General features: G+C 38.1%; 1 protein-coding gene across 2 annotated transcripts in view; it reads right to left on the bottom strand.

Moving 5' to 3' along the window:
• Positions 1–3,891: 3,891 nt before the first annotated feature.
• The window catches only part of dennd6a (DENN/MADD domain containing 6A), a 29,894-nt gene continuing 6,665 nt past the window's right edge, over positions 3,892–27,120 (bottom strand). The window contains exons 4-19 of one of the 2 annotated variants that reach the window (XM_079395816.1): positions 23,732–23,844; positions 23,505–23,585; positions 19,458–19,563; positions 16,846–16,925; positions 16,692–16,751; positions 16,549–16,604; positions 15,765–15,887; positions 12,560–12,655; positions 10,161–10,255; positions 9,906–9,971; positions 9,666–9,730; positions 9,493–9,582; positions 8,993–9,046; positions 8,788–8,897; positions 8,276–8,453; positions 3,892–6,646 (exon numbers count right to left, since the gene is read on the bottom strand). In XM_079395816.1, the coding sequence (XP_079251942.1) occupies positions 6,515–6,646; positions 8,276–8,453; positions 8,788–8,897; positions 8,993–9,046; positions 9,493–9,582; positions 9,666–9,730; positions 9,906–9,971; positions 10,161–10,255; positions 12,560–12,655; positions 15,765–15,887; positions 16,549–16,604; positions 16,692–16,751; positions 16,846–16,925; positions 19,458–19,563; positions 23,505–23,585; positions 23,732–23,844 (1,505 nt within the window). In that variant the 3' untranslated portion in view covers positions 3,892–6,514. The remainder of the gene's footprint in view (positions 6,647–8,275; positions 8,454–8,787; positions 8,898–8,992; positions 9,047–9,492; positions 9,583–9,665; positions 9,731–9,905; positions 9,972–10,160; positions 10,256–12,559; positions 12,656–15,764; positions 15,888–16,548; positions 16,605–16,691; positions 16,752–16,845; positions 16,926–19,457; positions 19,564–23,504; positions 23,586–23,731; positions 23,845–27,120) is intronic. The other variant, XM_079395817.1, reaches the window with a different exon arrangement.

The following is a 27,120-nucleotide window of genomic DNA, read 5'->3' as shown; positions in this document are numbered from 1 at the left end:
ACATTAGTGTGCTTATGTGTCATTTAATAAATAAATATTACAGAATAGAAAAATGCATGAGAAACAGAGTAAGTTTTGCACAATTATGATTAATATTGAAGAATGTAAGCAGTCATATTATTGATCAAGATACATGGATAGATGCCAAGTATGTTATTATAATTACATATTTTCAAAGGGAATAACACACACGTCTTCATAACTCGAGAAAATGTCTCACGCTCCTCACCTCGACCGCGCTGGAGCAGAAGATAAATGGCTGTTTTGTTGACATTTTCCATTAAATTCTGTTTTAAAGCTCTTTATAAGCGTTCGTCGTCACAGTTGTAAACACGACGGCTTTCTTCTTTCATGAGGTGGTTTGGCGCCACGGCATCTTTGTTTCCCGGCGGACCGAAAATAAACGCGACACTCGCGTTTCCCAGAAATCCGGTTTAATTCCAACAGTGAGATGGTGACTTTGACATTCCTGAAGTGTTTCCAGAAAAGTTAGCCATATGCATCAGACGTTTAGCCAACTGTCCGTTGGCGTGACGTCTGAGGCTGAGACTACTGAGTTTGACCACTGCCTGTTTGACCCTGATCAAGATTATTAAAGTGAATCTGCAAATGGATCCACACGCTTCTGATCCTTCATTACAGAGGACTTCGCCATTCAAAGAACCAGCAGCCATTTATCAACTCACCTCCGAGGTCTCAGCTCAGGCTACCATGTTAACATCACACCAACAACAACTCCAACGCCTCACGTCTATCACGGAGGAGTTAGTGAAGACACTACAATCGCTTCAGCTAACCACACCACCTCCGCACCCACCAGTACCTGAGCCTCAGCCCATGAGCTCGAACACGAACCTCTCCACAGCGAACCCTCGACTATCCTTCCTGGAGAAATTTGACGGCTCCTCGGACAAGTGTACGGGATTCCTGTTACAATGTTCTCTGTTTATGGATCAGCAACCGCTGTTATACCCCACTGACAACAGTCGAGTATCATTTATCTGTTCCGTTAACTTGCCGAGCTTTGGACTGGGCTACAGCAGTATGGGAAGGAGGAAGCATGTCATTACCCTCACTCACCGACTTTCTTAGGCAATTTCGAGAGGTGTTCGAGCACACTGCTGGTGGCAAAGAGGCAGGCGAACAACTGCTCGTGCTCTGTCAAGGGAATGACACGGCAGCTGACTACTCTCTCACTTTCCGCACACTCGCAGCCCAGACCGATTGGGATAACGGTCCCCTGAAGCTACTATATAGCAAGGGCTTATCGACTGAACTTCTAACTGAACTGGCCTGTCGAGATGAGGGAAGGACGCTGGAACAGTTTATCGATCTCGCTATCCGCCTCAACAATCTACTGCGCTCACTACGTCCTTCACGACACTCTCCCATTCAAATGCCCACCTTCGCAATTGCTCCAGAACCTGAACCCATGCATGTAGGAGTCCCTCATTTGTCTTCGGAGGAGAGGGAACGCAGAGTGCAAAACCACCTTTGCCTGTACTGCGGGTTATCAGGTCACCTGCGAGCCAACTGTCCCACTCGACTGTCCACCAAAGATACTACGGCGGTGAGTGCTTCTCACTCACAGCGTTAGACAGGACTAGTCAAATTTACAACCCAAGACCTCACTCTGAAAGTCGGCTCTTTCTACACTGAACTCATACGTTTCTTCACCATTGATTCACCACAGAACCCGGTGATTTTCGGCTTACCATGGCTGGAGAGACACAACCCTCGTATTTCCTGGACCACTAAACAGATTCAACAATGGTCAGAGCCCTGTCAAAAGGAATGCCTGCAGTTTCAGATTCATGTCACAACCTCAGAATCTCCTTCGTCGTCAGAAACCCCAGCCATATCAGACCTTCCAGTAGAATACCAAGATCTTTCTGAGGCGTTCAGCAAGTCGAAGGCCTCTCAACTTCCACCACATCGATCCAGTGATTGCGCCATCAATCTGCTTCATGGAGCTATGCCAACGAGAGGCAGAGTATTTCCCCTATCACAACCTGAGTCTGAGGCTATGAAAGCATACATCGAGGAGGAACTGGCTACGGGCTTCATTAGACCATCCACCTCCCCTGCATCAGCCGGGTTCTTCTTTGTCAAGAAGAAGGACGGGGGTCTGCGACCATGCATTGATTACCGAAGTCTCAACGATATAACACAGTTAAATTCCGTTACCCACTGCCTCTGGTCCCAGCCACCCTAGAACAGCTTCGTACTGCCAAGTACTTTACCAAACTCGACCTCCGCAGTGCCTATAATAATCTAATCCGCATCCGGAACGGAGATGAGTGAAGACAGCTTTCTCAACAACCACTGGACACTATGAATACCTCGTTATGCCGTTTGGCCTCTCCAATAGTCTGTCCGTCTTCCCACAGCCTTCAAGACTGCAGAGGTTCTCTTAGAACAGGTTTTTCGCTTCTATGGACTCCCTGAAGACATAGTTTCAGACCGGGATCCGCAATTCACGTCTCGAGTCTCGTGTCAACAACTCAACATCATCGTCAGTCTCACCTCCGGTTACCACCCACAATCCAACGGCCAGGTGGAGAAACTCAACCAAGAGATAACCCGATTTCTAAGATCCTACTGCCATCAAAACCAGAACGATTAGAGTCGGTTCCTGATATGGGCCGAGTACGCCCAGAACTCGCTCCGCAAGTTTCTACACATGCGGAGTCCCACAAGGCTCAATTGTTTAGCCTGTATATGCTCAAAGAGCTCTAACGCTCTTGTTTAGCCTGTATATGCTCCCACTGATTCAAATAATGAGAAAGAACCAAATCACAGCTATGCTGATGATACCCAGATTTACCTAGCTTTATCTCCAAATGACTACAGCCCCATTGACTCCCTCTGCCAATGCATTGATGAAATTAACAGCTGGATGTGCCAGAACTTTCTTCAGTTAAACAAGGAGAAAACTGAAGTCATTGCATTTGGAAACAAAGATGAAGTTCTCAAGGTGAATGACTCTAGGGGTCAAACAACTAAACACCAAGTCAGAAATCTTGGGGTGATTCTGGAGACAGACCTTAGTTTCAGTAGTCATGTCAAAGCAGTAACTAAATCAGCATACTATCATCTCAAAAACATTGCAATAATTAGATGTTTTGTTTCCAGTCAAGACTTGGAGAAACTTGTTCATGCCTTTATCACCAGCAGGGTGGATTACTGTAATGGTCTCCTCACCGGCCTTCCCAACGAAGACCATTAGACAACTGCAGCTCATCCAGAACGCTGCTGCCAGGATTCTGACTAGAACCAGAAAATCTGAGCATATCACACCAGTCCTCAGGTCCTTACACTGGCTTCCAGTTACATTTAGGATTGATTTTAAAGTACTTTTACTCGTTTATAAGTCACTCAATGGCCCAGGTCCTAAATATATTGCTGATATGCTCACTGAATATAAACCGAACAGACCACTCAGATCATTAGGATCGAGTCAGTTAGAAATACCAAGGGTTCACACAAAACAAGGGGAGTCTGCTTTTAGCTATTATGCAGCCCGCAGTTGGAACCAGCTTCCAGAAGAGATCAGATGTGCTAAAACATTAACCACATTTAAATCCAGACTCAAAACTCATCTGTTTAACTGTGCATTTGTTGAATGAGCACTATGCTATATGTCCGAACTGACTGAACTGACTACTGTATTTTCTGTATAATCATTTTTATTTCTAACTGTTCGAAATTCATTTTAAATAAATTTTTAAACATATTAAATTTTCTGGTTTTATTGTTGTGATTATTTTACTTCCTTTTATGTAAAGCACTTTGAATTATTGTGTATTAAATGTGCTATATAAATAAACTTGCCTTGGCTAAAATACTAAAATTAAATGGATAAATGAAGAGGCAATGGAAAACAGATTTATGCCCAACACAGCTCCATTATTGACATTTATTTACACCTGGAAAATAATATACTTCTTCATGATGGTAACAGAACAATGAAATACATGCAGTTGAAAAGCTACTGTGTATAATATGGTTACGGGGGAAAAAAATATTAGTGGTTAATGGTTTGATAGAAAAATATTGTTTATGCTGAAACAGCTGACTGTGGTTCGGTGTACACGGTTACTTAGTTTACAAAACTCTTATTTTTCCATTTATGTCATTCTATAATAATCACCACAGCAACAAATAAAACATCCTGTACAGCAACTACCGATATAAATGAGCAGATCAAAAATACAGAATATCCATCAGTATAACAAACAGGCATCGTGTCAAAAGCTATTCATTATTTGTGTATTAGAATATACCTCTATAAAACTCAAGCATGTTAAAATAGGTTTGTTCTTCAAATATAAAACACCAATGGTTGCCCAACAACCAGTTTTCACAGGTTTGCACCGTGTGCATGAAAGAAACTACATCTGTAAGGCGTCCCATGATTCTCAGCTGTGACAAAACAGAACCAGCATCCTATATAATAAAGCATTCATATGGATTAGATAGCGTGACCGTCTTTGGTCGTTCATCGGTTTGTCTTTCAAGCTCAAGGCACCAACAGAAAGGCTGCATTTCCATCATCCATTCACTTCATGGAATATGACCAGCTGTGAAGCACAAGCCATGAAATGTGTTTTATAAGCCATGGTTATGCGCATTTTGAATAGAAACACCTAGAATATCGTCTTCTGGTTCTCAACACATTCGACAGATAAAGTGCAACAAGCGCTTTCTTAAGGTCAAACAATCATTTAAAATGCATTTTATCTTGTCACGTGACATTAAAGCATTGCAAAAATACACACTTGGTCCTAAAAGATATACAAGATCATTCAAATCAAACTAATCATAAAATGAAAGGCACGAGAAACTGCAAAACAAACCATTTCCACCTCTATAGCTCAAGCGTGTGTATTTGAAGACTATATTGTAAGTGTACAGTACAGTATCATTTTCTGAATGATGATGTGTTTATGATATTGGAATCGAAGGAAGACCTCAATCTCAATGCATCGGCACAGATGATAAAATAACTAGACTAGTTCTTTCAGGTCAGGTCAGTGAAGGTGGACAGGAAAGGAAAAGACGACAGCTATTATCCCTTATGTGGTTAGTCAGTTTATGAATTAAAATGAAAATAAATGCATATAAAACTGCACTGGTCTTTGCTGGGCTTGCCTTCATTATGAGAGTTAATCTCAGACACTTGCAATAATGTGCTTATTGAGCTTGTAAAGATGAAATATATCCACTCTAGTGTCTCTTCATCATCAGTTATAAGTTAGTAGTGTCGGTCTCTGTAAAACAGACCCGTTATTGCAATATTACATCAGTGAACACGATTCAAAACATAGCTGACTTTCACTAAAACATTTACAGGAAATATTTCGCCCCAAAAATATAATTGAAACAATATCGTACAAATAAAAGGCCATTTTGAGAGCCATTATGATTTTAATTTTTTTTCTCATTCTCTGTATCCATGATAATTCACATCATCGCATTTTAATTTGCTTTAAAAAAAACTGAAATATTTACCAAGTGAATACTTCTTATTGTCATTATCCATGAAAGTTCACATTACTGCATCATAACTTGATTTAAAAAAAGGCAAAGCAATTACTGAAATAATATTTCACAATTTAATACTTTTAAGTAATTCTGTAATACTTCAAAATGAGATTTGTTGCATTATAGTAATGCGTTTAATTATCATGCAAATACCACAATGTAAAAAACTGCAATTTCTATTCAATTTTAATACAATTGAAAACGCTGTGGTGATTAATTACAATGAAAATTACTATAATGCAACAAATTCCATTTTAACAGAATTGACATTATTTACATTGTGAAGTATTAAATTGTTAAATATTATTTTAATAATTGTTCTGCTGTTTTTTTATATTAAACTATGCAATAATGAGAATTATCATAAATAATTAGAATAAGAAAATATCTGGATCGTTACAGAATGAATATATATAACTATATATATTTACTTGAAGATTAGGTGAAATTACCTGATTATAACAAAAACAATGTCACTGTGTTAATATATAGTAGGCTTCAAATTTTCTTTAAGCAAAATATAATTTCCTAATTTTGGGGTGAAATATGTAAGACCTGGGCATGGTTTCATGAGATTCACTGTTTTCGATCTTATGAAGCAGATTTGATGTTCTTCCTCCAGATGTTCTGGTGTCACAGCACAATCATTCACAGATCTCCATTCAGACCCAGATCTCTCTTCCCTGACAGCATCTTCATGTTTAAAAGCGAAGGGAATGTTAACCTCACACGGTGAGATGTACAGCATAAAGACTCAGAATGTGTCTGTCGTTCTGCCATCATTCGCACCTCTCGCGCTCGGGCGCAGTCACTTCCTGTGCGGTTTTGGCAATGCCAGCATTGTCCGTTCAAGGAAAGTGCACTTGAGGAGGATCCAGCAGGAATGCGGCACACGCACGGAAGTCCGGCGGGTTCGTGTCCGTTAACCCCGTCCGCTCTGCTCTGGTCTGTCAGTGCTGGCTGAGGGTCAGGGGCTCGGCGGTTTGTGTAAGATGCCCTGCAGGTCCTCTGGAAGAGACAGGATGATGCTCTCGATATGGGCCTGCAGTTTGGGTAGAGTTCCTGGTTTGACAGGAAGCTGATCTTTCTCGGCCTGAGTCTGAGACACAAGATGAAAAAGCAGCGTAAATATTGAAATACATATTTTTGCAAATAATGTACATACTATAAAAATGATTTTCAAAGTTGTAAAAACAAAGATTATTGGAGTAAAGTTTATAAGAATATTCTATTTCAGTCTTTTAGTTAAAATGTCACATTTAATTAAATTACTTGCCGTTCTTTGTCATTGAAATTTACTACTCATTTCTGAGTGAAACTCTTTCCTACACTAATTTTTTTTTGTAAACAAAGATTACTGAAGCACGTTTTTTAAACATAAAAAAACAATAATTTTAGTCTTCCTACCTCAAAATTATCAGGTTTAATTCAATGTGTTACTTGCCTTTTCTTTGTAATTAATTGTGAAATTTACTAGCAATCTGAGTGAAATTGTTTGTAAAAAAAAGATTTTTCAAAACTGTACACAAAGATTTTTGGTGTTCATTTTACAGGAAAATACTATTTTCAGACTTTCTACTACAAAATTTCACATTTAATTCGATGTTATTAGGTGTTTCTTTGTAATTAGTGAAAGAATGAGTGAAAATCGTCTATACACCATTGCATGCGAATATAGCTATTTTTCCAACCAAGCTGTGAATTAAATTGGAATATCGCATAAAATATTGCAAACAAATAGCATTTTTTCCATGTTTTCAAGGGAACAACATCTTCACTTCCCATGAAACTGGAGTAAAATATCAGTTATTAAATGTGACCCTGGACCACAAAACCAGTCATAAGTGTCAATTTTTTTTAAAATTGAGATTTATACATCACCTGAAAGCTGAATAAATAAGCTTTCCATTGATGTATGGTTTGTTAGGATCGGACAATATTAGGTCGAGACACTAACAGGGTGCAAAAAAAATTTAAATATTGAGATAATTGCCTTTAAAGTTGTCCAAATTAAGTTCTTAATGCTTATTACTAACCAAAAATTAAGTTTTGATATATTTACGGTAAGACATTTACAAAATATCTTCACGAAACATGCTCTTTACTTAATATCAATGATTTTTGGCATAAAAGAAAAATCTATCATTTTGACCCATACAATGTATTGTTGGCTATTGCTACAAATATACCCCAGCGACTTAAGACTGCTTTTGTGGTCCAGGGTCACAAATAATAAAAAGTTGAAACAACCAAGCATGCATGCGAGACTTTTTTTCTCTTGAAATGCAAAAAGAAATGTTATCTTGCTTTTGGATGCATGTTTGTTAATTGTGTGAGACGATTCTGGGAAGCAATTTTACCAAATCAGATTTTGTCTCAGGCATTTCAAAACAATATTTTATTCAATGTGCAATGAGACTGGATATCTGGACTAAACGGCAGACCAATCACATGATCTGTCAAAGCAAAAGCCATCCAACATGTAGATGAGCTTGCTTCTTCATATTGTGATGTTTTATCAGTTGTTTGGACTCTCATTCTGACGGCACCCATTCACTGCAGAGGATCCATTGCTGAGCAAGTGATGCAATGCTACATTTCTCCAAATCTGATGAAGAAACAAACTCAACTACATCTTGAATGACCTGAGGGTGAGGACATTTTCAGCAGATTTTCATTTTTGGGTGAGCTATTCCTTTAAAGTGCACAGACTGAGTGCAGTACTTACCAGTTTCTCCTTGAGTTTGAGCACCAGGTCGACCGTCTCCACCTCCGTGTGTTTCTGTATCCGCAGCTGCAGGTCTTCCTCACACAGCGCCTCCAGATGAAGAGCTTCCAACTTCTGCATCATCTCCTTCCTGCGGTTCCTGAACCAGCCGTCGAAGTTCGGAGACCTCAGGAATTGCCTGTGCAAGTCAAATTTGGAAACGTTAAAGTCTCTTCAGCTCGCCAAGGCTGTATTTATGTGGTCAAAAATACAGTAATATTGTGAAATATTATTACAATTTGAAATGGCTGTTATCTATTTGAATATATTGCAAAACGTAATTTATTCCTGTGATCGAAGCTGAATTTTCAGCATCATTACTCCAGTCTTCAATGTCACATGAAGCTTCAGAAATCATTCTAATAACATTTTTGATTATTATCAATGTTGAAAACAGCTGTGTTGTCAAATATTTAGGCAAAAACAATGATATTCTACTATATACGTATAATAATTATTATACAAATCTGTACCTGTACAGGCCGATCCAGTCTCCTTTAAGTCGTGAGGTGAGCTGAGGTCCGGCCTTTTCCAGCGTTTTCATAAACTGCTCCTGGTTGAACGGCCGAAGCTGTGGGGGACTCTGGTAAATGAGAGAAGACACTGAGAGTATTCATAAAAGTTGCAAAATCTATTCATTTCAAAGCAAAATTTCTGGAACAGAGAACTCTGTCTTACTTTCCAGGGAGAGATGCTCTTCTGTAAAGGCATCAGACTGGCCACATAACGCTCCTGCAAATCAACCATATACTATTAATTATAACATTATTACATAATATTATATCCTGAATTTATTGTCTGGAATTTAAAACATGAGACTTCATTACTTTAGCATGCATTTATCATGTCTTCAAGGTATTCAGAATAACAGTGTTATTTTACCATTATTTATATATTACAGTATTTTGTTTTTTAATTTTTAATATTTATATTTTCAGTTTACATTTTAATATTTGTATGTGCTTTTGTAATTTTTATGCCGTTTTAAATATTTCTATCTAGCTTTATTTCCATCTTTATTTTGAGTCATTTCAGTACTTATTTCATATAGCTGCGAAGGCATCATTACTAAATTTAAAAATGCAGTATTTATAATTTATTTGAGCTTTATTTCAATTAACAATAGTGGCACACTGTGGCACATGTAAATGGTTTTGCATGCGAAGAAACATTCCTACCAGTGGAATGATGAAACTCTGCGTAAGTTCCAGGAAATATCGACGCAGAATTGCATTCTGGGCCGCCGAAGGGCGCTTCTGCTGGACTCCCTGATGTTAACCGCAAAAATACCGAATTAATAGATGCGCTTGAATGTTTTAGCAGTGATATAGTCCACCAGAGAGACACTCACCTTCTGCAGCTGCTTGATAATGTCCTCGTCTTTGTTCAGGAATGGTTTATATGCAGTGTAGACACCTGAGACCAGACGTGATACCAATAATCCTTCAGATACTCTAACAAACGCTTCTTTATATGCTTTTACAGTTTGGAGTTTATCGGTAAGAGACTAGATTTGGTGGTTCTTCTGATTTTATGAGTACTAAATCAAGCCTGTATGAACACAAAACAGAAGTTTTATTTTAAGTCTCACCAGGTTTTGAGTCCAAAGTCTTCAGATTTTTTAGTTTCTTCACTTTCATTTGTTTGGCCATCTCTCCTTTTAAAAAATGAAGACGTTATAATAAAGAACAAAGCATGTTCAATGACCAACAATGATCTTTAATGATAATTTAACATATTTACATTAGTATCAACTGCTAATATAAACTTTTGAGAGTCATAATATTCCTCAAAAACATCACAGTCTAATTATACGTGCAGTTAGATGACATTTAAAGGTCAGAACCTGCTTGCTTCATGTCTCCGATGCGGATGATGTGAGGCCAGTGCTGCAGAGTTTTAGCGAAAAATGGGTTTGTAACTCCCAGGATGACTGAAGGCCTGCAGAAAAACACAACGTACGGTTAAGAGGAAGCCAGTGAGATTGTCACAAACACTTCCTGTCTGAACTTCAGAAATATCCTCATCCATTGATCTGAACACAGAACAGCATCTCATCTGTCATACGATCATTAATCGTGACACTGATTGAATTACACGCTGCATTTGTAGGTCAAACGAACGAGAAACTAAATATTACACACCTGTCTACACACACAGGAAATACACACTACTCTATTTATAGTTTCATTATATACTAAATAAAATAATACTATAAATTACATTACAATAAAATATTATAATTATGAATACATTTAATGAAAACAATAACAGGAACATGAATAGTGCCTCAGTTACTTCACTCAAACAAAAGCTGATTTTTATTTTCATTTGCTTTTTGAAAAAACACATTTAAATTATACTATTATATAATATTTCAATATTTAATACTGTATAGTAAATAATATAATAAATACAAATTATATCAAAATAAATACATTTAATGAAAACAATTAACTTGTACAATTGATAGAATCATTAATATATTGTAGGTTAAATAGAAATAGCACCTCAGTTATATCTCTAAAACAAATGCAGATTTTTATTTATTTTGCTTTTTGGAAAAGAGTTTTCACAATAAAGTACACTTATTATAATGAAATATTTCAATATTTAATACAGTCTATTACCAGTCTTTATAAATAAAATAAAATTATAATTATTATAAATAAATGTGTTGAAAACAATTAAATTATACAAATGTAATTATGTTGTGTGTTTTATATAAAAATAAGGACAGGAACAGTCCTTGTTACGTCACTGGTTTTTATTTATTTTCTTTTTGGAAAAATATAATTTGTATATCTAAAAGGACTCAAATTATATTAATATAATTATGTTTATTATTAATAGAATATAAATGGGATATTTCATCAATGAATACGATATATTAAATATATTAATACATAAATTAAAATTACTAATATATATATATATATATATATATATATATATATATATATATATATATATATATACACACACACACACACACATACATACATACACACACAGACATATTAGGGGTGTAACGATATCACAAACCGAACCGAAAGATCGCCATACACCATCCACGATACGAATCGCGGAACTCTCGTGGCGTACCGCGGTACTCTCACGCCCCCTGCTGCCCATTGTTGATGTTAATGGCACTTATCTCTAACTAACTATTAATTTAAACTAATATTTCTTTGCTTACATTTGATTATATTGTATTAGTAACGACTAATAAGAGCTTTTTAAATTTTGTTCTAAATATTATATTCTAAAGTTACTGTTTTCCAAGTGCATGTCATTTCACGTGACTTGGGAGTGAGCGTCTCACTCGGATGCTAGTATATGCAGGAGGCTGCTTCACATAGTACTGAAATTGCAGACACATTTAAGTCTCCTGTGTGGGAACATTTTGGTTTTCCAGTGGAGTACAGGAATGGAATTCGTGTCGTAGACAAAGCGCACACAATCTGTTGTAACTGTTTCACAAAACTCTCTTATACGACAGGAAACACATCTCATGGTGCGTTCACACAAGACGCGAATGAAGCGTTAAGCGCGAGTGATTTACATGTTAAGTCAATGCAAAGACGCGAATAGACATCCTGTGGCGCGATTGAGCCGACCGCATTACAGTCAGAATGTGCTGCATGATGGTGTTTTTGAAAAAGAACTTAAAACTTAATTGAACTTACAAATGTTTCTTAGAGTGGACAAGCCAGTGTTTATTTTTGACTAGAGTACATTGGAGTTTATTTATTTCGTTTTAGTTTACTTCAGGTAAGCTGACTTCACTAAAGAGACAAATGTTTATTTCTGACTACCTACATTGGAGTTATCTCATTTTAGTTTACTCTGGTAAGCTGGCTGCACTAAAGAGAGAAATGTTTTATTCTGACTAGTCTACATTGGAGGTATTTATTTCATTTTTGTTTACTCTGGTATGCTGACTGCACTAAAAATGTGAAGCCAAAGTTAATAAAGAAAAAGTTAAGTCGAGTTATTGTTATTATTGAGTTAAGTGAATCTATTGTTCCTTAGCATTGCTGGTAAGATGACATGCTACCCCACAGCAACCGGACCGAACCGTGGCTCCAAAACCGTGAACCGAACCGTGCCACTGGTGTATCGTTACACCCCTAATACATATACATATATACATAAAAAAAACTGTAGATAAAAAGTGCTGATCCTCACACACCCAATTTCTTTTTTCACACATGTGAGATCTTTTACATATGGTTTACTTACGGAGCTTGTGTTCGAGTGGTGTATTCCTTAAACTCACTGTCATGAATGGTGAAGTACGGCCGGAAATCACTGCAGTAGCGCAGAGGAGAGATACAACTGCACAGAAACAGAGAGAGAGGGGTTTGGATTTTTATAAAGTGATCTAGAAGTCAGCATCTGCTCTTTTATTAGTAAAGAATATTCTGCTCACGTTAAACACTGAGTATGTTTGGTACGTAACAGTGTCTCTGGAGTCTCTATATCACACACATCATGTGACTTCTGACTTATCTAGCTGCCCTTCTTCAAGGTCGACCACAGCATGTAACTCTGGAAACATGCTTCCAGCTTCCAGCTTCCAGAAACTCAGCAACACAGAGCCAGAAAACACGAGCTGTCTGCTGTTCAGTACTGCATTACACCCCTTGTGCTTGGACGATCACTGAATTTGGACTTTTTAGCACAATTTCTGAAGTAAAAATCTGCAGAATTCTTTGCAATGGATTTAAATAACAGAACTGCATTAAAATGCAATATACTTCTATTATCAGCTGACAGCATTATCCAGTTATTCAAATTTAATAAACACACAAAGGCAGGATTGATGAATGGCAGGTGTTTGAATTCTGTGCACGTCTAGAGTTCATTTACCAATTTGCATTTTTAAAAACATTTCATGTGCAATCAGAGAGAAATATGATGTTAATAATTTAAAACAAACAAGTTTCATCCTGCATTTTTAATGCAGAGTAAAGTCATCAAAAACTCTAGGGAAACATTTAGAGTCATATCAAATACTAGACAGCTGCAGGCATACAGACATGTGATCATTTCAAATGACATCTTAAGTAATCTTAAGAAAAAAAGGAGATTAAGCTCTAAAATATGACTGGATGGATTGTAAAACAGCACATCAATTGAATTCTATACCATATAAACACAATCACAATAATGATGTATTTCTAGTGTTATTTTAGTAGCAATGCTATACTTTTTTTTAGCTTTTAGCTTTATTAATATTTTAAATCAGTACTTTATATATTGTATATACTTAGTAATTTTGTTTTTGTCATTTTTAGTTTTTATTCTTTCATTTAATTTAATGATATTTTTAAACTTTAGTTTTTTCAATTTTAGTTATTTTTGGAATCAGAATCAGAATGAGCTTTATTGGCCAAGTATGTTTACACATACGAGGAATTTGTTGTAGTGACAGAAGCTCCACAGTGCAACAGAAAGACAGCAACAGGACAGGACACAGATATTAAAGAATAATATACAAATATCCAAATAGGCAATGTACAAAGCAGCAAAAACACAATATATAATATTTGACAATTATGTGTGTACAGGTCTGATGTGTGCAAATTTGAAATGAAAAAAAAATAAATATAAAAATAAGTGTGGTGAATAAATGTATAATAGAGTTGTGTGTTCCGCGTTTATCGTCAAGTGTTCATGAGATGGATTGCCTGAGGGAAGAAACTGCTTCTGTGTCTGGTCGTTCTGGTGCTCAGAGCTCTGTAGCGTCGACCAGACGGTAACAGTTCAAAGAGGGAGTGTGCTGGATGTGAGGGGTCCAGAGTGATTTTACCAGCCCTTTTGCTCACTCTGGATGAGTACAGTTCTTGGAGAGTGGGGAGGGTTGTACCAATGATTCGCTCAGCAGTCCAGACTACCCTCCGTAGTCTTCTGAGGTCAGATTTGGTAGCTGAGCTGAACCAGACAGTTATTGAAGTGTTTCAGCAGCTCCTGTGGCAGGTTGAACTTCCTCAGTTGGCGAAGGAAGTACAACCTCTGCTGGGCCTTTTTCACAATGGAGTCAATGTGAATATCCCACTTCAGGTCCTGAGAAATTGTGGTGCCCAGGAATCTGAATGACTCCACTGTTGTTACGGTGCTGTTCATGATGGTGAGTGGGAGGAGAGCAGGGGGGTTTCTCCTGAAGTCCACGATCATCTCCACAGTTTTGAGCGTGTTAAGCTCCAGGTTGTTAAGACTGCACCATACAGCCAGCTCCTTAACCTCCTGTCTGTAAGCAGACTCGTCACCGTCCTGGATGAGGCCGATCCGTGTGGTGTCGTCTGCAAACTTCAGGAGCTTGACAGAGGGGTCATTAGATGTGCAGTCGTTGGTGTAGAGGGAGAAGAGCAGTGGGGAGAGAACGCAGCCCTGAGGAGCTCCAGTGCTGATGGTGCGGGTGCTGGATGTGAATTTACCAAGCTTTACTAACTGCTGTCTGTCTGTCAGGAAGCTGTTGATCCACTGACAGACAGAGGTGGGGACGGAGAGCTGTGTCAGTTTATTCTGAAGGGTGTCCGTGATGATGCTGTTAAAAGCGGAGCTGAAGTCCACAAACAGGATCCTCACATAAGTCCCTGGTCTGTCCAGATGCTGCTGGATGAAGTGCAGTCCCATGTTGACTGCATCATCCACAGACCTGTTTGCTCTGTAGGCAAACTGCAGGGGGTCCAGTAAGGGTCCAGTCATGTCCTTCAGATAAGCCAAAACCAGTCTTTCAAATGATTTCATGGCCACAGATGTTAGATCCACAGATCTGTAGTCATTAAGTCCAGTAATTTTGGGTTTCTTTGGGACGGGGATGATGGTGGAGCGTTTGAAACATGAGGGGACTTCGCACAGCTCCTGAGATCTGTGTCAAGATGGGGGCCAGCTGGTCAGCACAGATTTTTACACACCGTCTGGGCCTGGTGCTTTCCTTCTTTTGTTCTTTCTGAAGACCTGGCGCACATCTTCACTTATCTGAATTGTAGGTGTGGTGAGAGGGGGGTTGCTGGAGGTGTGAATGGTTGTGTGGAGAGGTGTTCAGGGCGGGTGTGGGGTGATTTTTCAAACCAGCAATAAAACTCATTCAAGTCGTCCGCTAGTTGTTGATTCTCCAAAGTGCTGGGGGATGGTGTCTTGTAACTGGTGTTATCTTATTATTTAGTGCATTAATTTAAAACAAGAAATGTTACTAATTAAACAAACTTTTTTTAAAATTTCAGTTCAAGTTTATTTCATGTAAAGAAATATTTTTTTTACGATATTAGTTATATAGAATAATAATTCTACTTATTCCATTAATTATCAATATTGATTATTTATTCCCAATCTAAGCACTGTTTTACAAACGCCAGCTAGAAGAGGCCGCACGTTACAGTGAGTTAAAAATCACTATAACACCACCTCTCATGGATTAATACTTTATTATTATTTGCCGTACCTGACCAATGCCAACACAGTGTCTGAAGATTCTGCCGGTGAAGGAGCCATGACCACCAACGCTTCACCGAGCAACACAAGCTCCCATAACATCTGAATATGAAAAAACACTGGATGGAAGCACCTGCAACATAAGAAACAAAAACATTATGGAGAATGGAAATGAACAGGTTTTGTTTTTCTCATCACCATAATATGTGAAATTTGGAGACAATTTGGAGGAAATTTGGAGTCGTAGTAAACAATTTATGATCAATACACTGAAGTTCAAAAGCTTGAGCTTGAAATGAATGCTCTTATGCATTAAATCGATCAAACGTGACAGTATAATATTTATTTATTATTTCAAATAAATGTTGCTCTTTTGTACTTTCTATTTATCAAAGAATCCTAATAAACAAAAAGTATCATGACATCCACAAAATATGAATCAGCACAACCTTTTTCAACTTTGATTATAATGGGAAATGTTTGTTGAGCGGCAAATCAGCATATTAGAATGATTTCTGAAGGATCATGTGACACTAAAGACTGGAGTAATGATGCTGAAAATTCAGCTTTGATCACAGGAATAAATTGCATTTGAAAACATTCTCATAGTATTTTTGATTAAATAAATGCAACCTTGGTGAGCAGAAGAGACTTCTAGTATATGTGAACAACTTGCACTTTTCTCAGCAACCAACAGGAGGCCCCAGAGGACAAGCAATAAACAAATGCAGCCCAACTATGACATATAGTACAATATGTACCAGTCACACTAGCACACAATAAACATGCTTTACCTGAAGAGATCCACTTCATGGACGGTGGGCAGAACGATGGACACCAGACTGTCGCTCTGTGAATGAAAGATTAGACTCATTACATGAAAGCAAACTGATGTGACCCCAGTGAACATGACACATCAGCAGAGTGTGGTTCATACCGGCGTGGACTGGACGAGCTGAGACGTTCCAGGCTTGTCGTAACACGTGGGGATGCGCAGCTGAGGAGAGCAGACGGCAACGCTCGTTAATGAAGTGCTATGGATATTCACACACACTGAGCTGACATCTTACAAAGAAAGAAAAAACAAGTACCTTCATGACCACACCCATGATGGGGAGCGTGAGAATCTTCCCCGGACACGGCGTGGGCCAGCGGTCAATGTCATTACACGCTTCAAAGCAAAAACAAAACATATTCATCAGTACACAGAGTTCAGCAAAAAAAAAAAAGAGGCAACATTATATACAAAACATACAATTTTATAATGGAGGAATGTTGCTATGCAGTTACTAAGATATTCTGAGCTCTTTGTTACACATTGCGACACAGTTGCTAAGGTGTTAGGCAGTAGCTATGTGGTGTTCTGAGTAGGCCTGGGCGATATATCGAATACGATGATAATGCGCATCTCGTCAGTAAAGCCGGTTCCGTGATTAGCAGGAAACCTCCATCCCCTGCTTTCAAATGGAGCGGCATTTAATACAGAGCCGTAGATCACTGACAAGCTAGGCAATATCACGTTCATTATCGCAGATGAATCGCCTTCGATAATGAATGCGATATTGTGTAGCTTGTCAGTGAACTACGGCTCTGTGTATTAAATGCTGCTCCATCTGAAAGCAGGTGATGGAGATTTACTACTAATCACGGAACCGGCTTTACTGACGAGATGCGATATATCGCCCAGCCCTAGCTCTGAGTTGTTGTTACATGTTGCTAAGCAGTTGGCAAGATGTTACGCAGTTGCTAGGGAAGTGTGCGTCATTGTTGCATGTTGCTACGCAGTTGCTGAGGTGTTTCGCAGTTGCTAAGTTATTATGTATTTGCTAAAGTGTACTGAGTTGTTGCTACATGTTGCTAAGCAGTTGGCAAGGTGTTACGCAGTTGCTAGGGAAGTGTGCGTCATTGTTGCATGTTGCTATGCAGTTGCTGAGGTGTTTCGCAGTTGCTAAGTTACTATGCAGTTGTTAAGGTGTTCTGAATTGTTGTTACATTTTGCTATACAGTTGCTAAGGTGTTACACAGTTGCTAAGTTATTATGCAGTTGCTAAGGTGTTCTGAGTTGTTTCCTGTTGCTATGGTGTTCTGAGTTGTTTCATGTTGCTATGCAGTTGCTAAAGTGTTCCGAGTTGTTGCATGTTGCTATGCAGTTGCTAATGTGTTCTGAGTTGTTACATGTTGCTACACAGTTGCTAAGGTGTTACGCAGTTGATGAGTTATTATACAGTTGCTAAGGTGTTCTGAGTTGTTGTTACATGTTGCTAAGGAGTTACACACTTGCGAAGTTATTATGCAGTTGCTAAGGTGTTCTGAGTTGTTGTTACATGTTGCTAAGGAGTTGGCAAGGTGTTACGCAGTTGCTAAGGAGCTGTGAGTCATTGTTGCATGTTGCTACGGAGTTGCTAAGGTGTTACGCAGTTGCTAAGTTATTATGCATTTGCTAAAGTGTACTGAGTTGTTGCTACATGTTGCTAAACAGTTGGCAAGTTGTTACGCAGTTGCTAGGGAAGTGTGCGTCATTGTTGCATGTTGCTACGGAGTTGCTAAGTTATTGTGCATTTGCTAAAGTGTACTGAGTTTTTGTTACATGTAGCTACACAGTTGCCAAGGAGTTGTGAGTCATTGTTGCATGTTGCTACGCAGTTGCTGAGGTGTTTCGTAGTTGCTAAGTTACTATGCAGTTGTTAAGGTGTTCTGAATTGTAGTTACATGTTGCTAAGGTGTTCTGAGTTGTTTCATGTTGCTATGCAGTTGCCAAAGTGTTCCGAGTTGTTGTTGCATGTTGCTATGCAGTTGCTAATGTGTTCTGAGTTGTTACATGTTGCTACACAGTTGCTAAGGTGTTACGCAGTTGAGGAGTTATTATGCAGTTGCTAAGGTGTTCTGAGTTGTTGTTAAATGTTGCTAAGGAGTTGGCAAGGTGTTACGCAGTTGCTAAGGAGCTGTGAGTCATTGTTGCATGTTGCTATGCAGTTGCTAATGTGTTCCGAGTCATTGTTGCACATTGCTATGCAGTTGCTAAGGTGTTCTGAGCTGTTTCATGTTGCTATGGTGTTCTGAGTCATTGTTGCACATTGCGTTGGCAAGGTTTTACGCAGTTGCTAAGGAGCTGTGAGTCATTGTTGCTATGCAGTTGCCAACATGTTCTGAGTTGTTGTTGCATGTTGCTATGCAGTTGCTAAGGTGTTCCTATTTGTTGTCGCATGTTGCTGTGGTTGCTAAGGTGTTCTGATTTGTTGCATGTTTCTATGCGGTTGCTAAGGTGTTCTGAGTTGTTGCATGTTGCTATGCAGTTGCTAAGTGGTTCTGAGTTGTTGCACATTGCTATGCAGTTGCTAAAGTGTTCCACATTGTTGTTTGTTGCTATGCAGTTACTAAGATATTCAGAGGTTGTTGTTGCAGGTTTCTATGCAGTTACTAAGGGGTACTGAGTCACTGCATGCTGTATGCAGTTGCCAAGGTGTTTTTCTGTATGTTGCTATGCAGTTGCTAGGTGCATGATATTCTAGTGCCAAGAGATAATTGCTATGTTGCAGTGTTGCTATGTGGTTGCCAGAGTTTTCCAATTAGAAAAGGAAATTAAATATTCCTAACCTTATATGTGAGCCACAGTAGTAATGAAGCTTGCTTTAGCAAACACCTCTAATTGTTATCATCATAACTGTTGGTTTTACAGTCCGTAGTCCATGTTTTCAGGACTCACCGGCCTCTAAACACGGCTCCTGTTTCTCAAAGTATTCTGGGGCGATGAGCTTCAGCAAAGAGTGGAAAAAGGTCACGTAGGGCAGCTTGCTGATGAGGACCAGAGACTGGAGGAGAGAAGCACACACATGCATACACGATAAGAGAAATGTCTTGAAGCTCAAAAATCCTTTCGAGATCCAGGCCAAAACAACAGACAGGTTCTTAATTAAGGAATAATTCAGCTATGATTATCTTCTACAGCACAGAAAATAGATACTATATAGTACATTCACACTGGTATACAAGGTCAAAGGTCAAACTTTATTTATATAGCACCTTAAAACATCACGAATGTTGACCAAAGTGCTTCACAAGCAAAGCAAAATACACACAAATAAAACAGAACCAAAAGGTATTCAATCCGAAAACATAAAAGGATGATAAAAACTGTACAATAGTCAAAAGTCATAACCTGCTATATGCCAAAAAAACTACAACCCCTGGCATTTAAGAGATGCATAAAAATAAACCAAGTTATGAGTAAGCCTGAGAAAAAAAAAGTAGGTTTTAATAGATGCTTTAAAAAGGCTTAATGTAGGAGAAGCTCTAATAGTTAAGGGTAGTGTGTTCAAAAGTTTTGGAGCATAGACTGAAAAAGATTTTGGGACATTTAATAACAGCTGGGTGATCTCTGAGGAGAATAAAAACTTAAAGGTTCTGATATATAATTAGGGGCAAGTCCATGTAGAGCTTTAAACACATAAGTTAGAACCTTGAAATCAATTCGTTGTTTCACAGGGAGCCAATGGAGAGAAGCCTGTATAGGTGAAATATATTCCCTCTTTTTTTGTCCCAGACAGGAAACGAGCTGCAGCATTTTGGACTATCTGTAATCGTGAGAGTGATGACTGACTGATTCAAGCATACAAGGCGTTACAATAATTAAGCCTTGAGGACATAAAAGCATGAATATCGGTCTCCATATACTTAAAAGAAAGAAGTAAGATACATTAAAACATGGTGCATTAAGTACCTTTATGACACATTAATGGTGATTTTTGTCATTTCTGGAGTTTGGCAGCTCCCAAAAAGTTGGCCTATGTATTTTATCACATTTGATACATCAGGTTTTTATGGCTCATATAGTTTAATACAAGTAAAAATATGGAGGAAAAACAGTTCATGGAATATGCAATTCAGTGCAGATGCTGATTTTTATATGGCCAAAGACTGATGAAATTCTGATGATTGTAATGTAAAACAATGGGATCTTTATAACAGTATAGCAGACTACTTACATAAAATGATATAAATATCAGTTGTCACTCTATATCTCCCAATAATACTTGATGATAAATGCTTAGTTTGATGATCAAAACATATAATGCAATGCAATACAATAAATAAAAATTGCTCAAAATTGTGTACAACAGGTTTTTCAGAAAAGTTGATCATGTTGATCATTAGAATTTTGTGGATCAAATATACGTAAGCTTTATAGGATTAATGATCAAATTAGCATTTTTCATGCTCAAATGCATCTGAAACCAGTAGGGAGTGGTAAGGGAACTAGAGTAACCAACACGGTTCTGTTGGTAAAGAAAACAAACTGGGTTGTGTTCGTTCATGTCACAAAGCACAACGTTTTATTGAAGCGCAGTAAATCACCTCAAGAATTGCATAAGAAGCTGTAGGGCAGAAAAAGCCCCAGAAAGCTCCGGTGTCAAAGCGTTTAGGTGTCGAAATACTCACTGTCTTCAAAAATACAGAGTATTAAAGGCGCTTGAAAAGTTCCAGATCTCCCTCTAATCTCCGCCTCTGTTTTTAGGGTGTGAACAACATTCGCTGGTGATAGATCAGACTCACACTTCTGTTGCGGTGATGCAGTGTTGGGACTTGTTCAGTGTGTGCTTGATCTTAGCTGGGGGACATTTTCAGTTTTAATGTAAGGACATGGGAACCAAAACAAAGCCAAAAACCATTTAAAGCTCCTTACTGTCTAAAAACACCACTCAATACACTACTCGACCAATCAGAGTAGAGGACAGGAACATAATGGGTAAACATATATACATTTAAAAACAAGAGTGAATCCCCTAAATTATCGTTTTGTGTGACAGAAACTCTCAGAACTCTCCCGAAATTGTGCCATCCACTATTTTTGACCAAATTAATATTAAAGCGACCATAGAGCAATTTTAACCACACCACTGTTGACCATTTTGAAAGCTGCTTTGAAGGGCATGCTTTTGAAATGTTGCCATGTTCATTTATTATAAGCGCCTTTGGGCTTATTGTTTGAGCTTAGCTTATAAAGCAATCCAGTTCATTGAGTTAATAATGTAGGGAAGGAGCAGGTCACAATAATTCGGTCTTATTTTCAATATTTGGCTTTGTTTAGCTTTATTATGGGTTTGTTCTTGTTTGCAGTATTTTCTAGCAAGATCTGGCAACGCTGAGTCAAGATGTACCTCGTTCCCTCTGATTTCTTGCATCACGCCTACAGAAGAGGGACATGACTCTGATACGCATTTAAATACTGTATTTCATAAAGGGATAGTTCACCCAAAAATGAAAAATTGCTGTTAATTTACTCACCCTTTTTTCTTCAGCAGAACAGTATAAAAGATTTTCAGCTGAAACTGTGGTCCTTGGTGATTCATAAAATGCAAGTCAATGGCTACCGTCACTTAAGAGTCAAAAAAAGCTTATACAGGTAGGACAAAGTTAATACCCATGTCCCTTGACAATATATTGATGTCTTATGAAGTGAAACGAATGGTCTGTGCGTGAAACTGAACATTAGTTACAACATTATTACCTGTAATCCAGAGCCTCAGGCAAACGGGAAAATAGAATTCATTCTCGAAAAACTAGTTCTTTTGGACAGTTTGTCTCAATGAACTGATTCAGTTCATTGAACTGATTGAAACATAGATCAGAAACATAGATATTTTGTGTCTAAAGTGTATAAATTTGTCTTCATCAACTCCTCTTTTTACATAAACCATAAGAAACCATACAAATGCTCATTTCTCCCCCTTAGGGGGAAGTCATGGCCTAATGGTTAGAGAGTCGGACTCATAATCCAAAGGTTACGGGTTCGAGTCTCGGGCCGGCAGGGATTGTAGGTGGGGGGAGTGAATGTACAGCGCTCTCTCCACCCTCAATACCACGACTGAGGTGCCCTTGAGCAAGGCACCGAACCCCCAACTGCTCCCTGGGCGCTGCAGCATAAATGGCTGCCCACTGCTCCGGGTGTGTGTTCACTGCTGTGTGTGTTCACGTTGGATGGGTTAAATGCAGAGCACGAATTCCAAGTATGGGTCATCATACTTGGCAGTATGTCACTTCACTAGACACACATGTGCAGACCAGCGGCTCATCGGTCTCAGTTCAGTGACCAATTCACTAAAAAGAACCAGTTCAAAAGAATGATTCATTCGTAAATGATTCATTTGCCTGAGGCTCTGGATTACAGGTAATAATGTTGTAAATAATGTTCAGTTTCATGCACAGACCAATCGTTTCACTTCATAAGATCTCAATATGTCGTCAGGAGCCATGGATATTAATTGTGTGTTCCTTGATCTGTTTTTATGATTTTCAAGTGATGGCAGCTGTTCACTTGGATTTCATGAAACACTAAGGACCACGGTTTCAGCTAAAAACATTTTTTCTATATGACGGAAGTCAATGGGGACGAACAACTGTTTGCTGACCCACATTCTTCAAAATATCTTCTTTTGTGTTCAGCAGAAGAATGAAATTCACACAGGTGAGTAAATAATGTCAGAATTTTATATTTTTGGAAGAACTTTTCCTTTAAGCAACCAAATTTAGCTGTAGTGTGTATGTAGCCAACGTTGTATAAATTATAATATGCACTAAAGGGCATTAGCTCTTCGGTGGATGAGACACAAAATGCTTCACTGGAATTGTTTGTCGCACCGCCAGAAACGACCTGCATGTTGTAACAAATACCAAATGTCACTTTAAATTCATCACCTCTCCGATCAACATGAGACTTCAGGTTCATGTGAGGAATTAATCATCATGGTCGTACCTTCTGAAAGTAGCCTCTCTTGAGCGACTTGTCTCGCACCTGTCTGAAGTACACATACCCGTAGTAATAGCCCTGATCTCTCTGTGGAAAGAAGAAAACAAGCACATTTCATATTAGTAATAATGACATGCAACAGACTATTTGCAGAAGTATCTGAGTTTAGTCTTTACTTCATTAACAGGTTGAGTTATGACTTATGAGTTGATGTTGATGTCCTCAGCACTGACCTTGAGACAGACCGGCGCATCCCGGTCGAAGTGGTTGAGGAAACATCCGAGTGACGACTTCCTGCCTGCGGCCTGCCGGAAACGGAAGCAGAACTGTGTGTCCCCGAGACAACCTGTGAGCAGAGGCACAAACACTCACGTTTATCTGCAAAACTACAAAGCGCAAACGTGCACCGGCTGAATCAAGGACATTTTATTGAAACCATGTTTTCATCTGATGTGCTTGTTTTTTTCCAAAACAAATTTGACTTCAGTCACAATATTTAGGCTGACAAATCAGTCTATTGTATATCATCTCTCGGAAACAAAGGTCACGGTACCAAATTGATGTGCTTTTGCATTTCAAAAAAACCAATAGCAGGGCTCCAAACTGCGACTAAAATATTAATTTGCGAGTGAAGTTTTTGCTGAGGTCGCCACTGCGACTATATGTAATTTGCATGAAAGGACTTTTTCCCGATTGTTTTGCGCTCACATCTTTTGTTATGTTCACGTATTAAACTTACATAAGACGATGCGCATCAAAGTTTTACTGGAAAAGAGTTTCAAACAGTCCTCGTCTCTGCCGCACACAGTCTGCTGAACGCAGTGAGAGAGACCTGAAAGGGCCCGTTTACACCTGGTCACTTCATGCATTTTCTCTGATCGGATATCTATATGATTTGTTAAAACGTTTCCCCATTTACACTTGGCCACATAAATGTGTCTTCGCAAAACGGATATAAATCCGTTCTTCAATTCCCGCTTCATATGCAAATATAACGGAGTTCACGTCAATGAAAGCAATGGATAATTTTATTAATTATCAGCTAATTTCAATATCAAGAGAGCGCGCGGCATCAGCACTGGAAAGATAGGCTAGTCTCGCTACTTTTAATGAAGAAGATTGTGTGTTGAGCGTCTGCGGCTTACTTTCAGGTTCATTCAGTTTGCGCGTCGCTTGCTGAAGAAATACTCCGCTACTCATCCGCGGTGATGCTTGTTGCATTGCGCTGTCATATCTGACTATAACATGCCATATAGCCTATAAAACGCTCTCACACGTCTATTATTTTAATATTATGGGAGGAGTAAAATTACCATATGTGGTTTCAACAACCAGATGCATTTACACTTGTCCGGTCGATCTTCTTATCGAGATCTTAGTCTATATGCTGTGTTCTGTTAATGCATGGACTTCCTGTTATTTGAAGCGCACTTGCCATCCAGTAATCGCAAAAAGCTTTGTGCTGTCTTACTTTTTAATAAACAAAGTATCAGCTTTAAATGTTACGAAATTCAAATGATGCGGTTTGGGTGCTCTTTAATGCGGACCACAAGCGCACACTTTCGGTAATATAAACACCAGCACCCCGCGTCCACACGGTCCGTGTATGCGTCCGGATCGCGCGACCGGAGAGTATCGCACTTAATGCTCAGGCGCGATCTCTTTAGCACCTCAGTTAAAGCAGCAAGTGAACCCATTATATATTTCGATTTACTACTATAGTATGAAATGAACATGATCAAAAGGTAGGCAATAAGAAAGCCTACAGTAGGCTACAACTGTTTTATGTAAAAGCTCATTCAGTGTTTCAAACTGAGGAAATGTATAAAGTTTGTAAACATTGCATTGTAATACATTTACCTCAGAATAACCACTCAGTGTCCATAAACTCATCAGTCAGCTAGAAAAATAACTATAAAGAGGAGCGTTTTGCTATATTTATGCGCTGTTGCATATTAATATTTTTACTTATTCTGTTGTACATGATTCAACTCCTCCTATAAAATTGCATTTTACTAATTAAGAAAAACAGACTGAATGTGTGAAAGACGTGACAACATTTATAGGATGCACTGCACTCAGTTGCCAAGTGATGCTTATGATATTGGTACAGATTCTGTGTAACGAACAATTCTTTGTGACTGTATATTTCAAGTTGTAAAAGACATTTAATTCACACTTTAAGTGAACCTTAGTCCCCCGGTCGACCTGATCATCTACAAGATGGATTAAAATGCTGATAAAGCCTAGAAAAGATAAGACATAAGCACATAACAAAATGATTGAAATGTTAAAATAGGGGGGAAAAATAAAATGATAATAATAAAATAAACCACTTTTATTCTGTGGCACCTAAAAAAATAATTTGGCGCCTAAGTTTTTCTTTTATAGGAGCCAATGGCTCCTTACTCGATTTTTTTGTCTGGAGCCCTGAATAGGTTTTAATTTACATCACAGTACAGCAAAACCACACTTGAAATCAATGAAGGCAGTTCAAATTTAGCTGTGAGAGAATGAATTGGGGCGATGACATAAATTTTTCATTTCCATAACCATGAATATTTCCAATATTCCAGAAAATATTTTACATTTAAAATGTGTCAACTTAAGGGTTGTATTTCAACTTTGTTTTTTCCCCCAGAGTGCACTACCAAAAACCTACTCAAAACCAACACATTCTTAAAATAATAATAATAATAATAATAATAATGCAGCAATAGAAAAAGTCAATTTTGATGTCATGGGGTCTTTATAATTACTACATGAACTCTCAGTGAATCACTATGAATAACACAATTATTATATATTTAAAAAAAAAAAAATTATAATATAGAGTAGCAACTAAAATATATAATATAACTGAATCACACCAACGTCAAAGCTTCAGGCCTAAAAAATACAAAATAAAATACCAAATAATAAATAAAATAATATATAACAGTAACATTATTTATATTATTAATAATATAATTTAAACTCAGTAAATTACAGAATAAAACTAACCTTCAGATGTAGAAAAAATATAAAAATAATAATTAACAATAAAATGCATTATATTATTTATAATAAATTATAATAACTCAGTAAAACCCTATAAATAGCACTAAGCTTCAGACCTCAAATAATAAATAAATAAAACAATATACTAAAATATTATATTAATAATAATTTTTAAAAAATCTGTATGTGGTGTAACATGGATGTGACATCCACAAAAAAATTAAACAGATGGAAAATCCATAAGTTAAGTAACCATCTGGAGATTACTCCTGACTAAGCAACAGAAGCACTGACTCTCTTCAGGATGGACTGAATGTTCTGGTTCAGACTAGGACAGCCGTGTTTGTCTCTATTCCGGTCTTTTCTACATACAGTGATGTGTGTGGGCCACAAGGAAGGTGGTTTGTGTGAGTGTGAAACTGGATTACTGGCTCTGTCTACGGGCTGTGACTGATGGATTACCTCACGCTCTCGGTTAACCCTTTCCTCAACACCACGGGAGTCTATAAAAAGCAGCGTTTACACAACATTTACAAGCTAACCTTGCTGAGAACATCTCTGAGAACAAACATCGTCCAGCTACACGCTCGTTACATCCTGGGTCTCGTAAACCATTTAAATA

This window comes from Barbus barbus (assembly GCF_936440315.1).
Source record: "Barbus barbus genome assembly, chromosome: 37".
In the NCBI taxonomy this organism is placed as follows: domain Eukaryota; kingdom Metazoa; phylum Chordata; class Actinopteri; order Cypriniformes; family Cyprinidae; genus Barbus; species Barbus barbus.
Note: the sequence above shows the minus strand (reverse complement) of the source record. Positions and strands in the feature narration are given on the sequence as shown.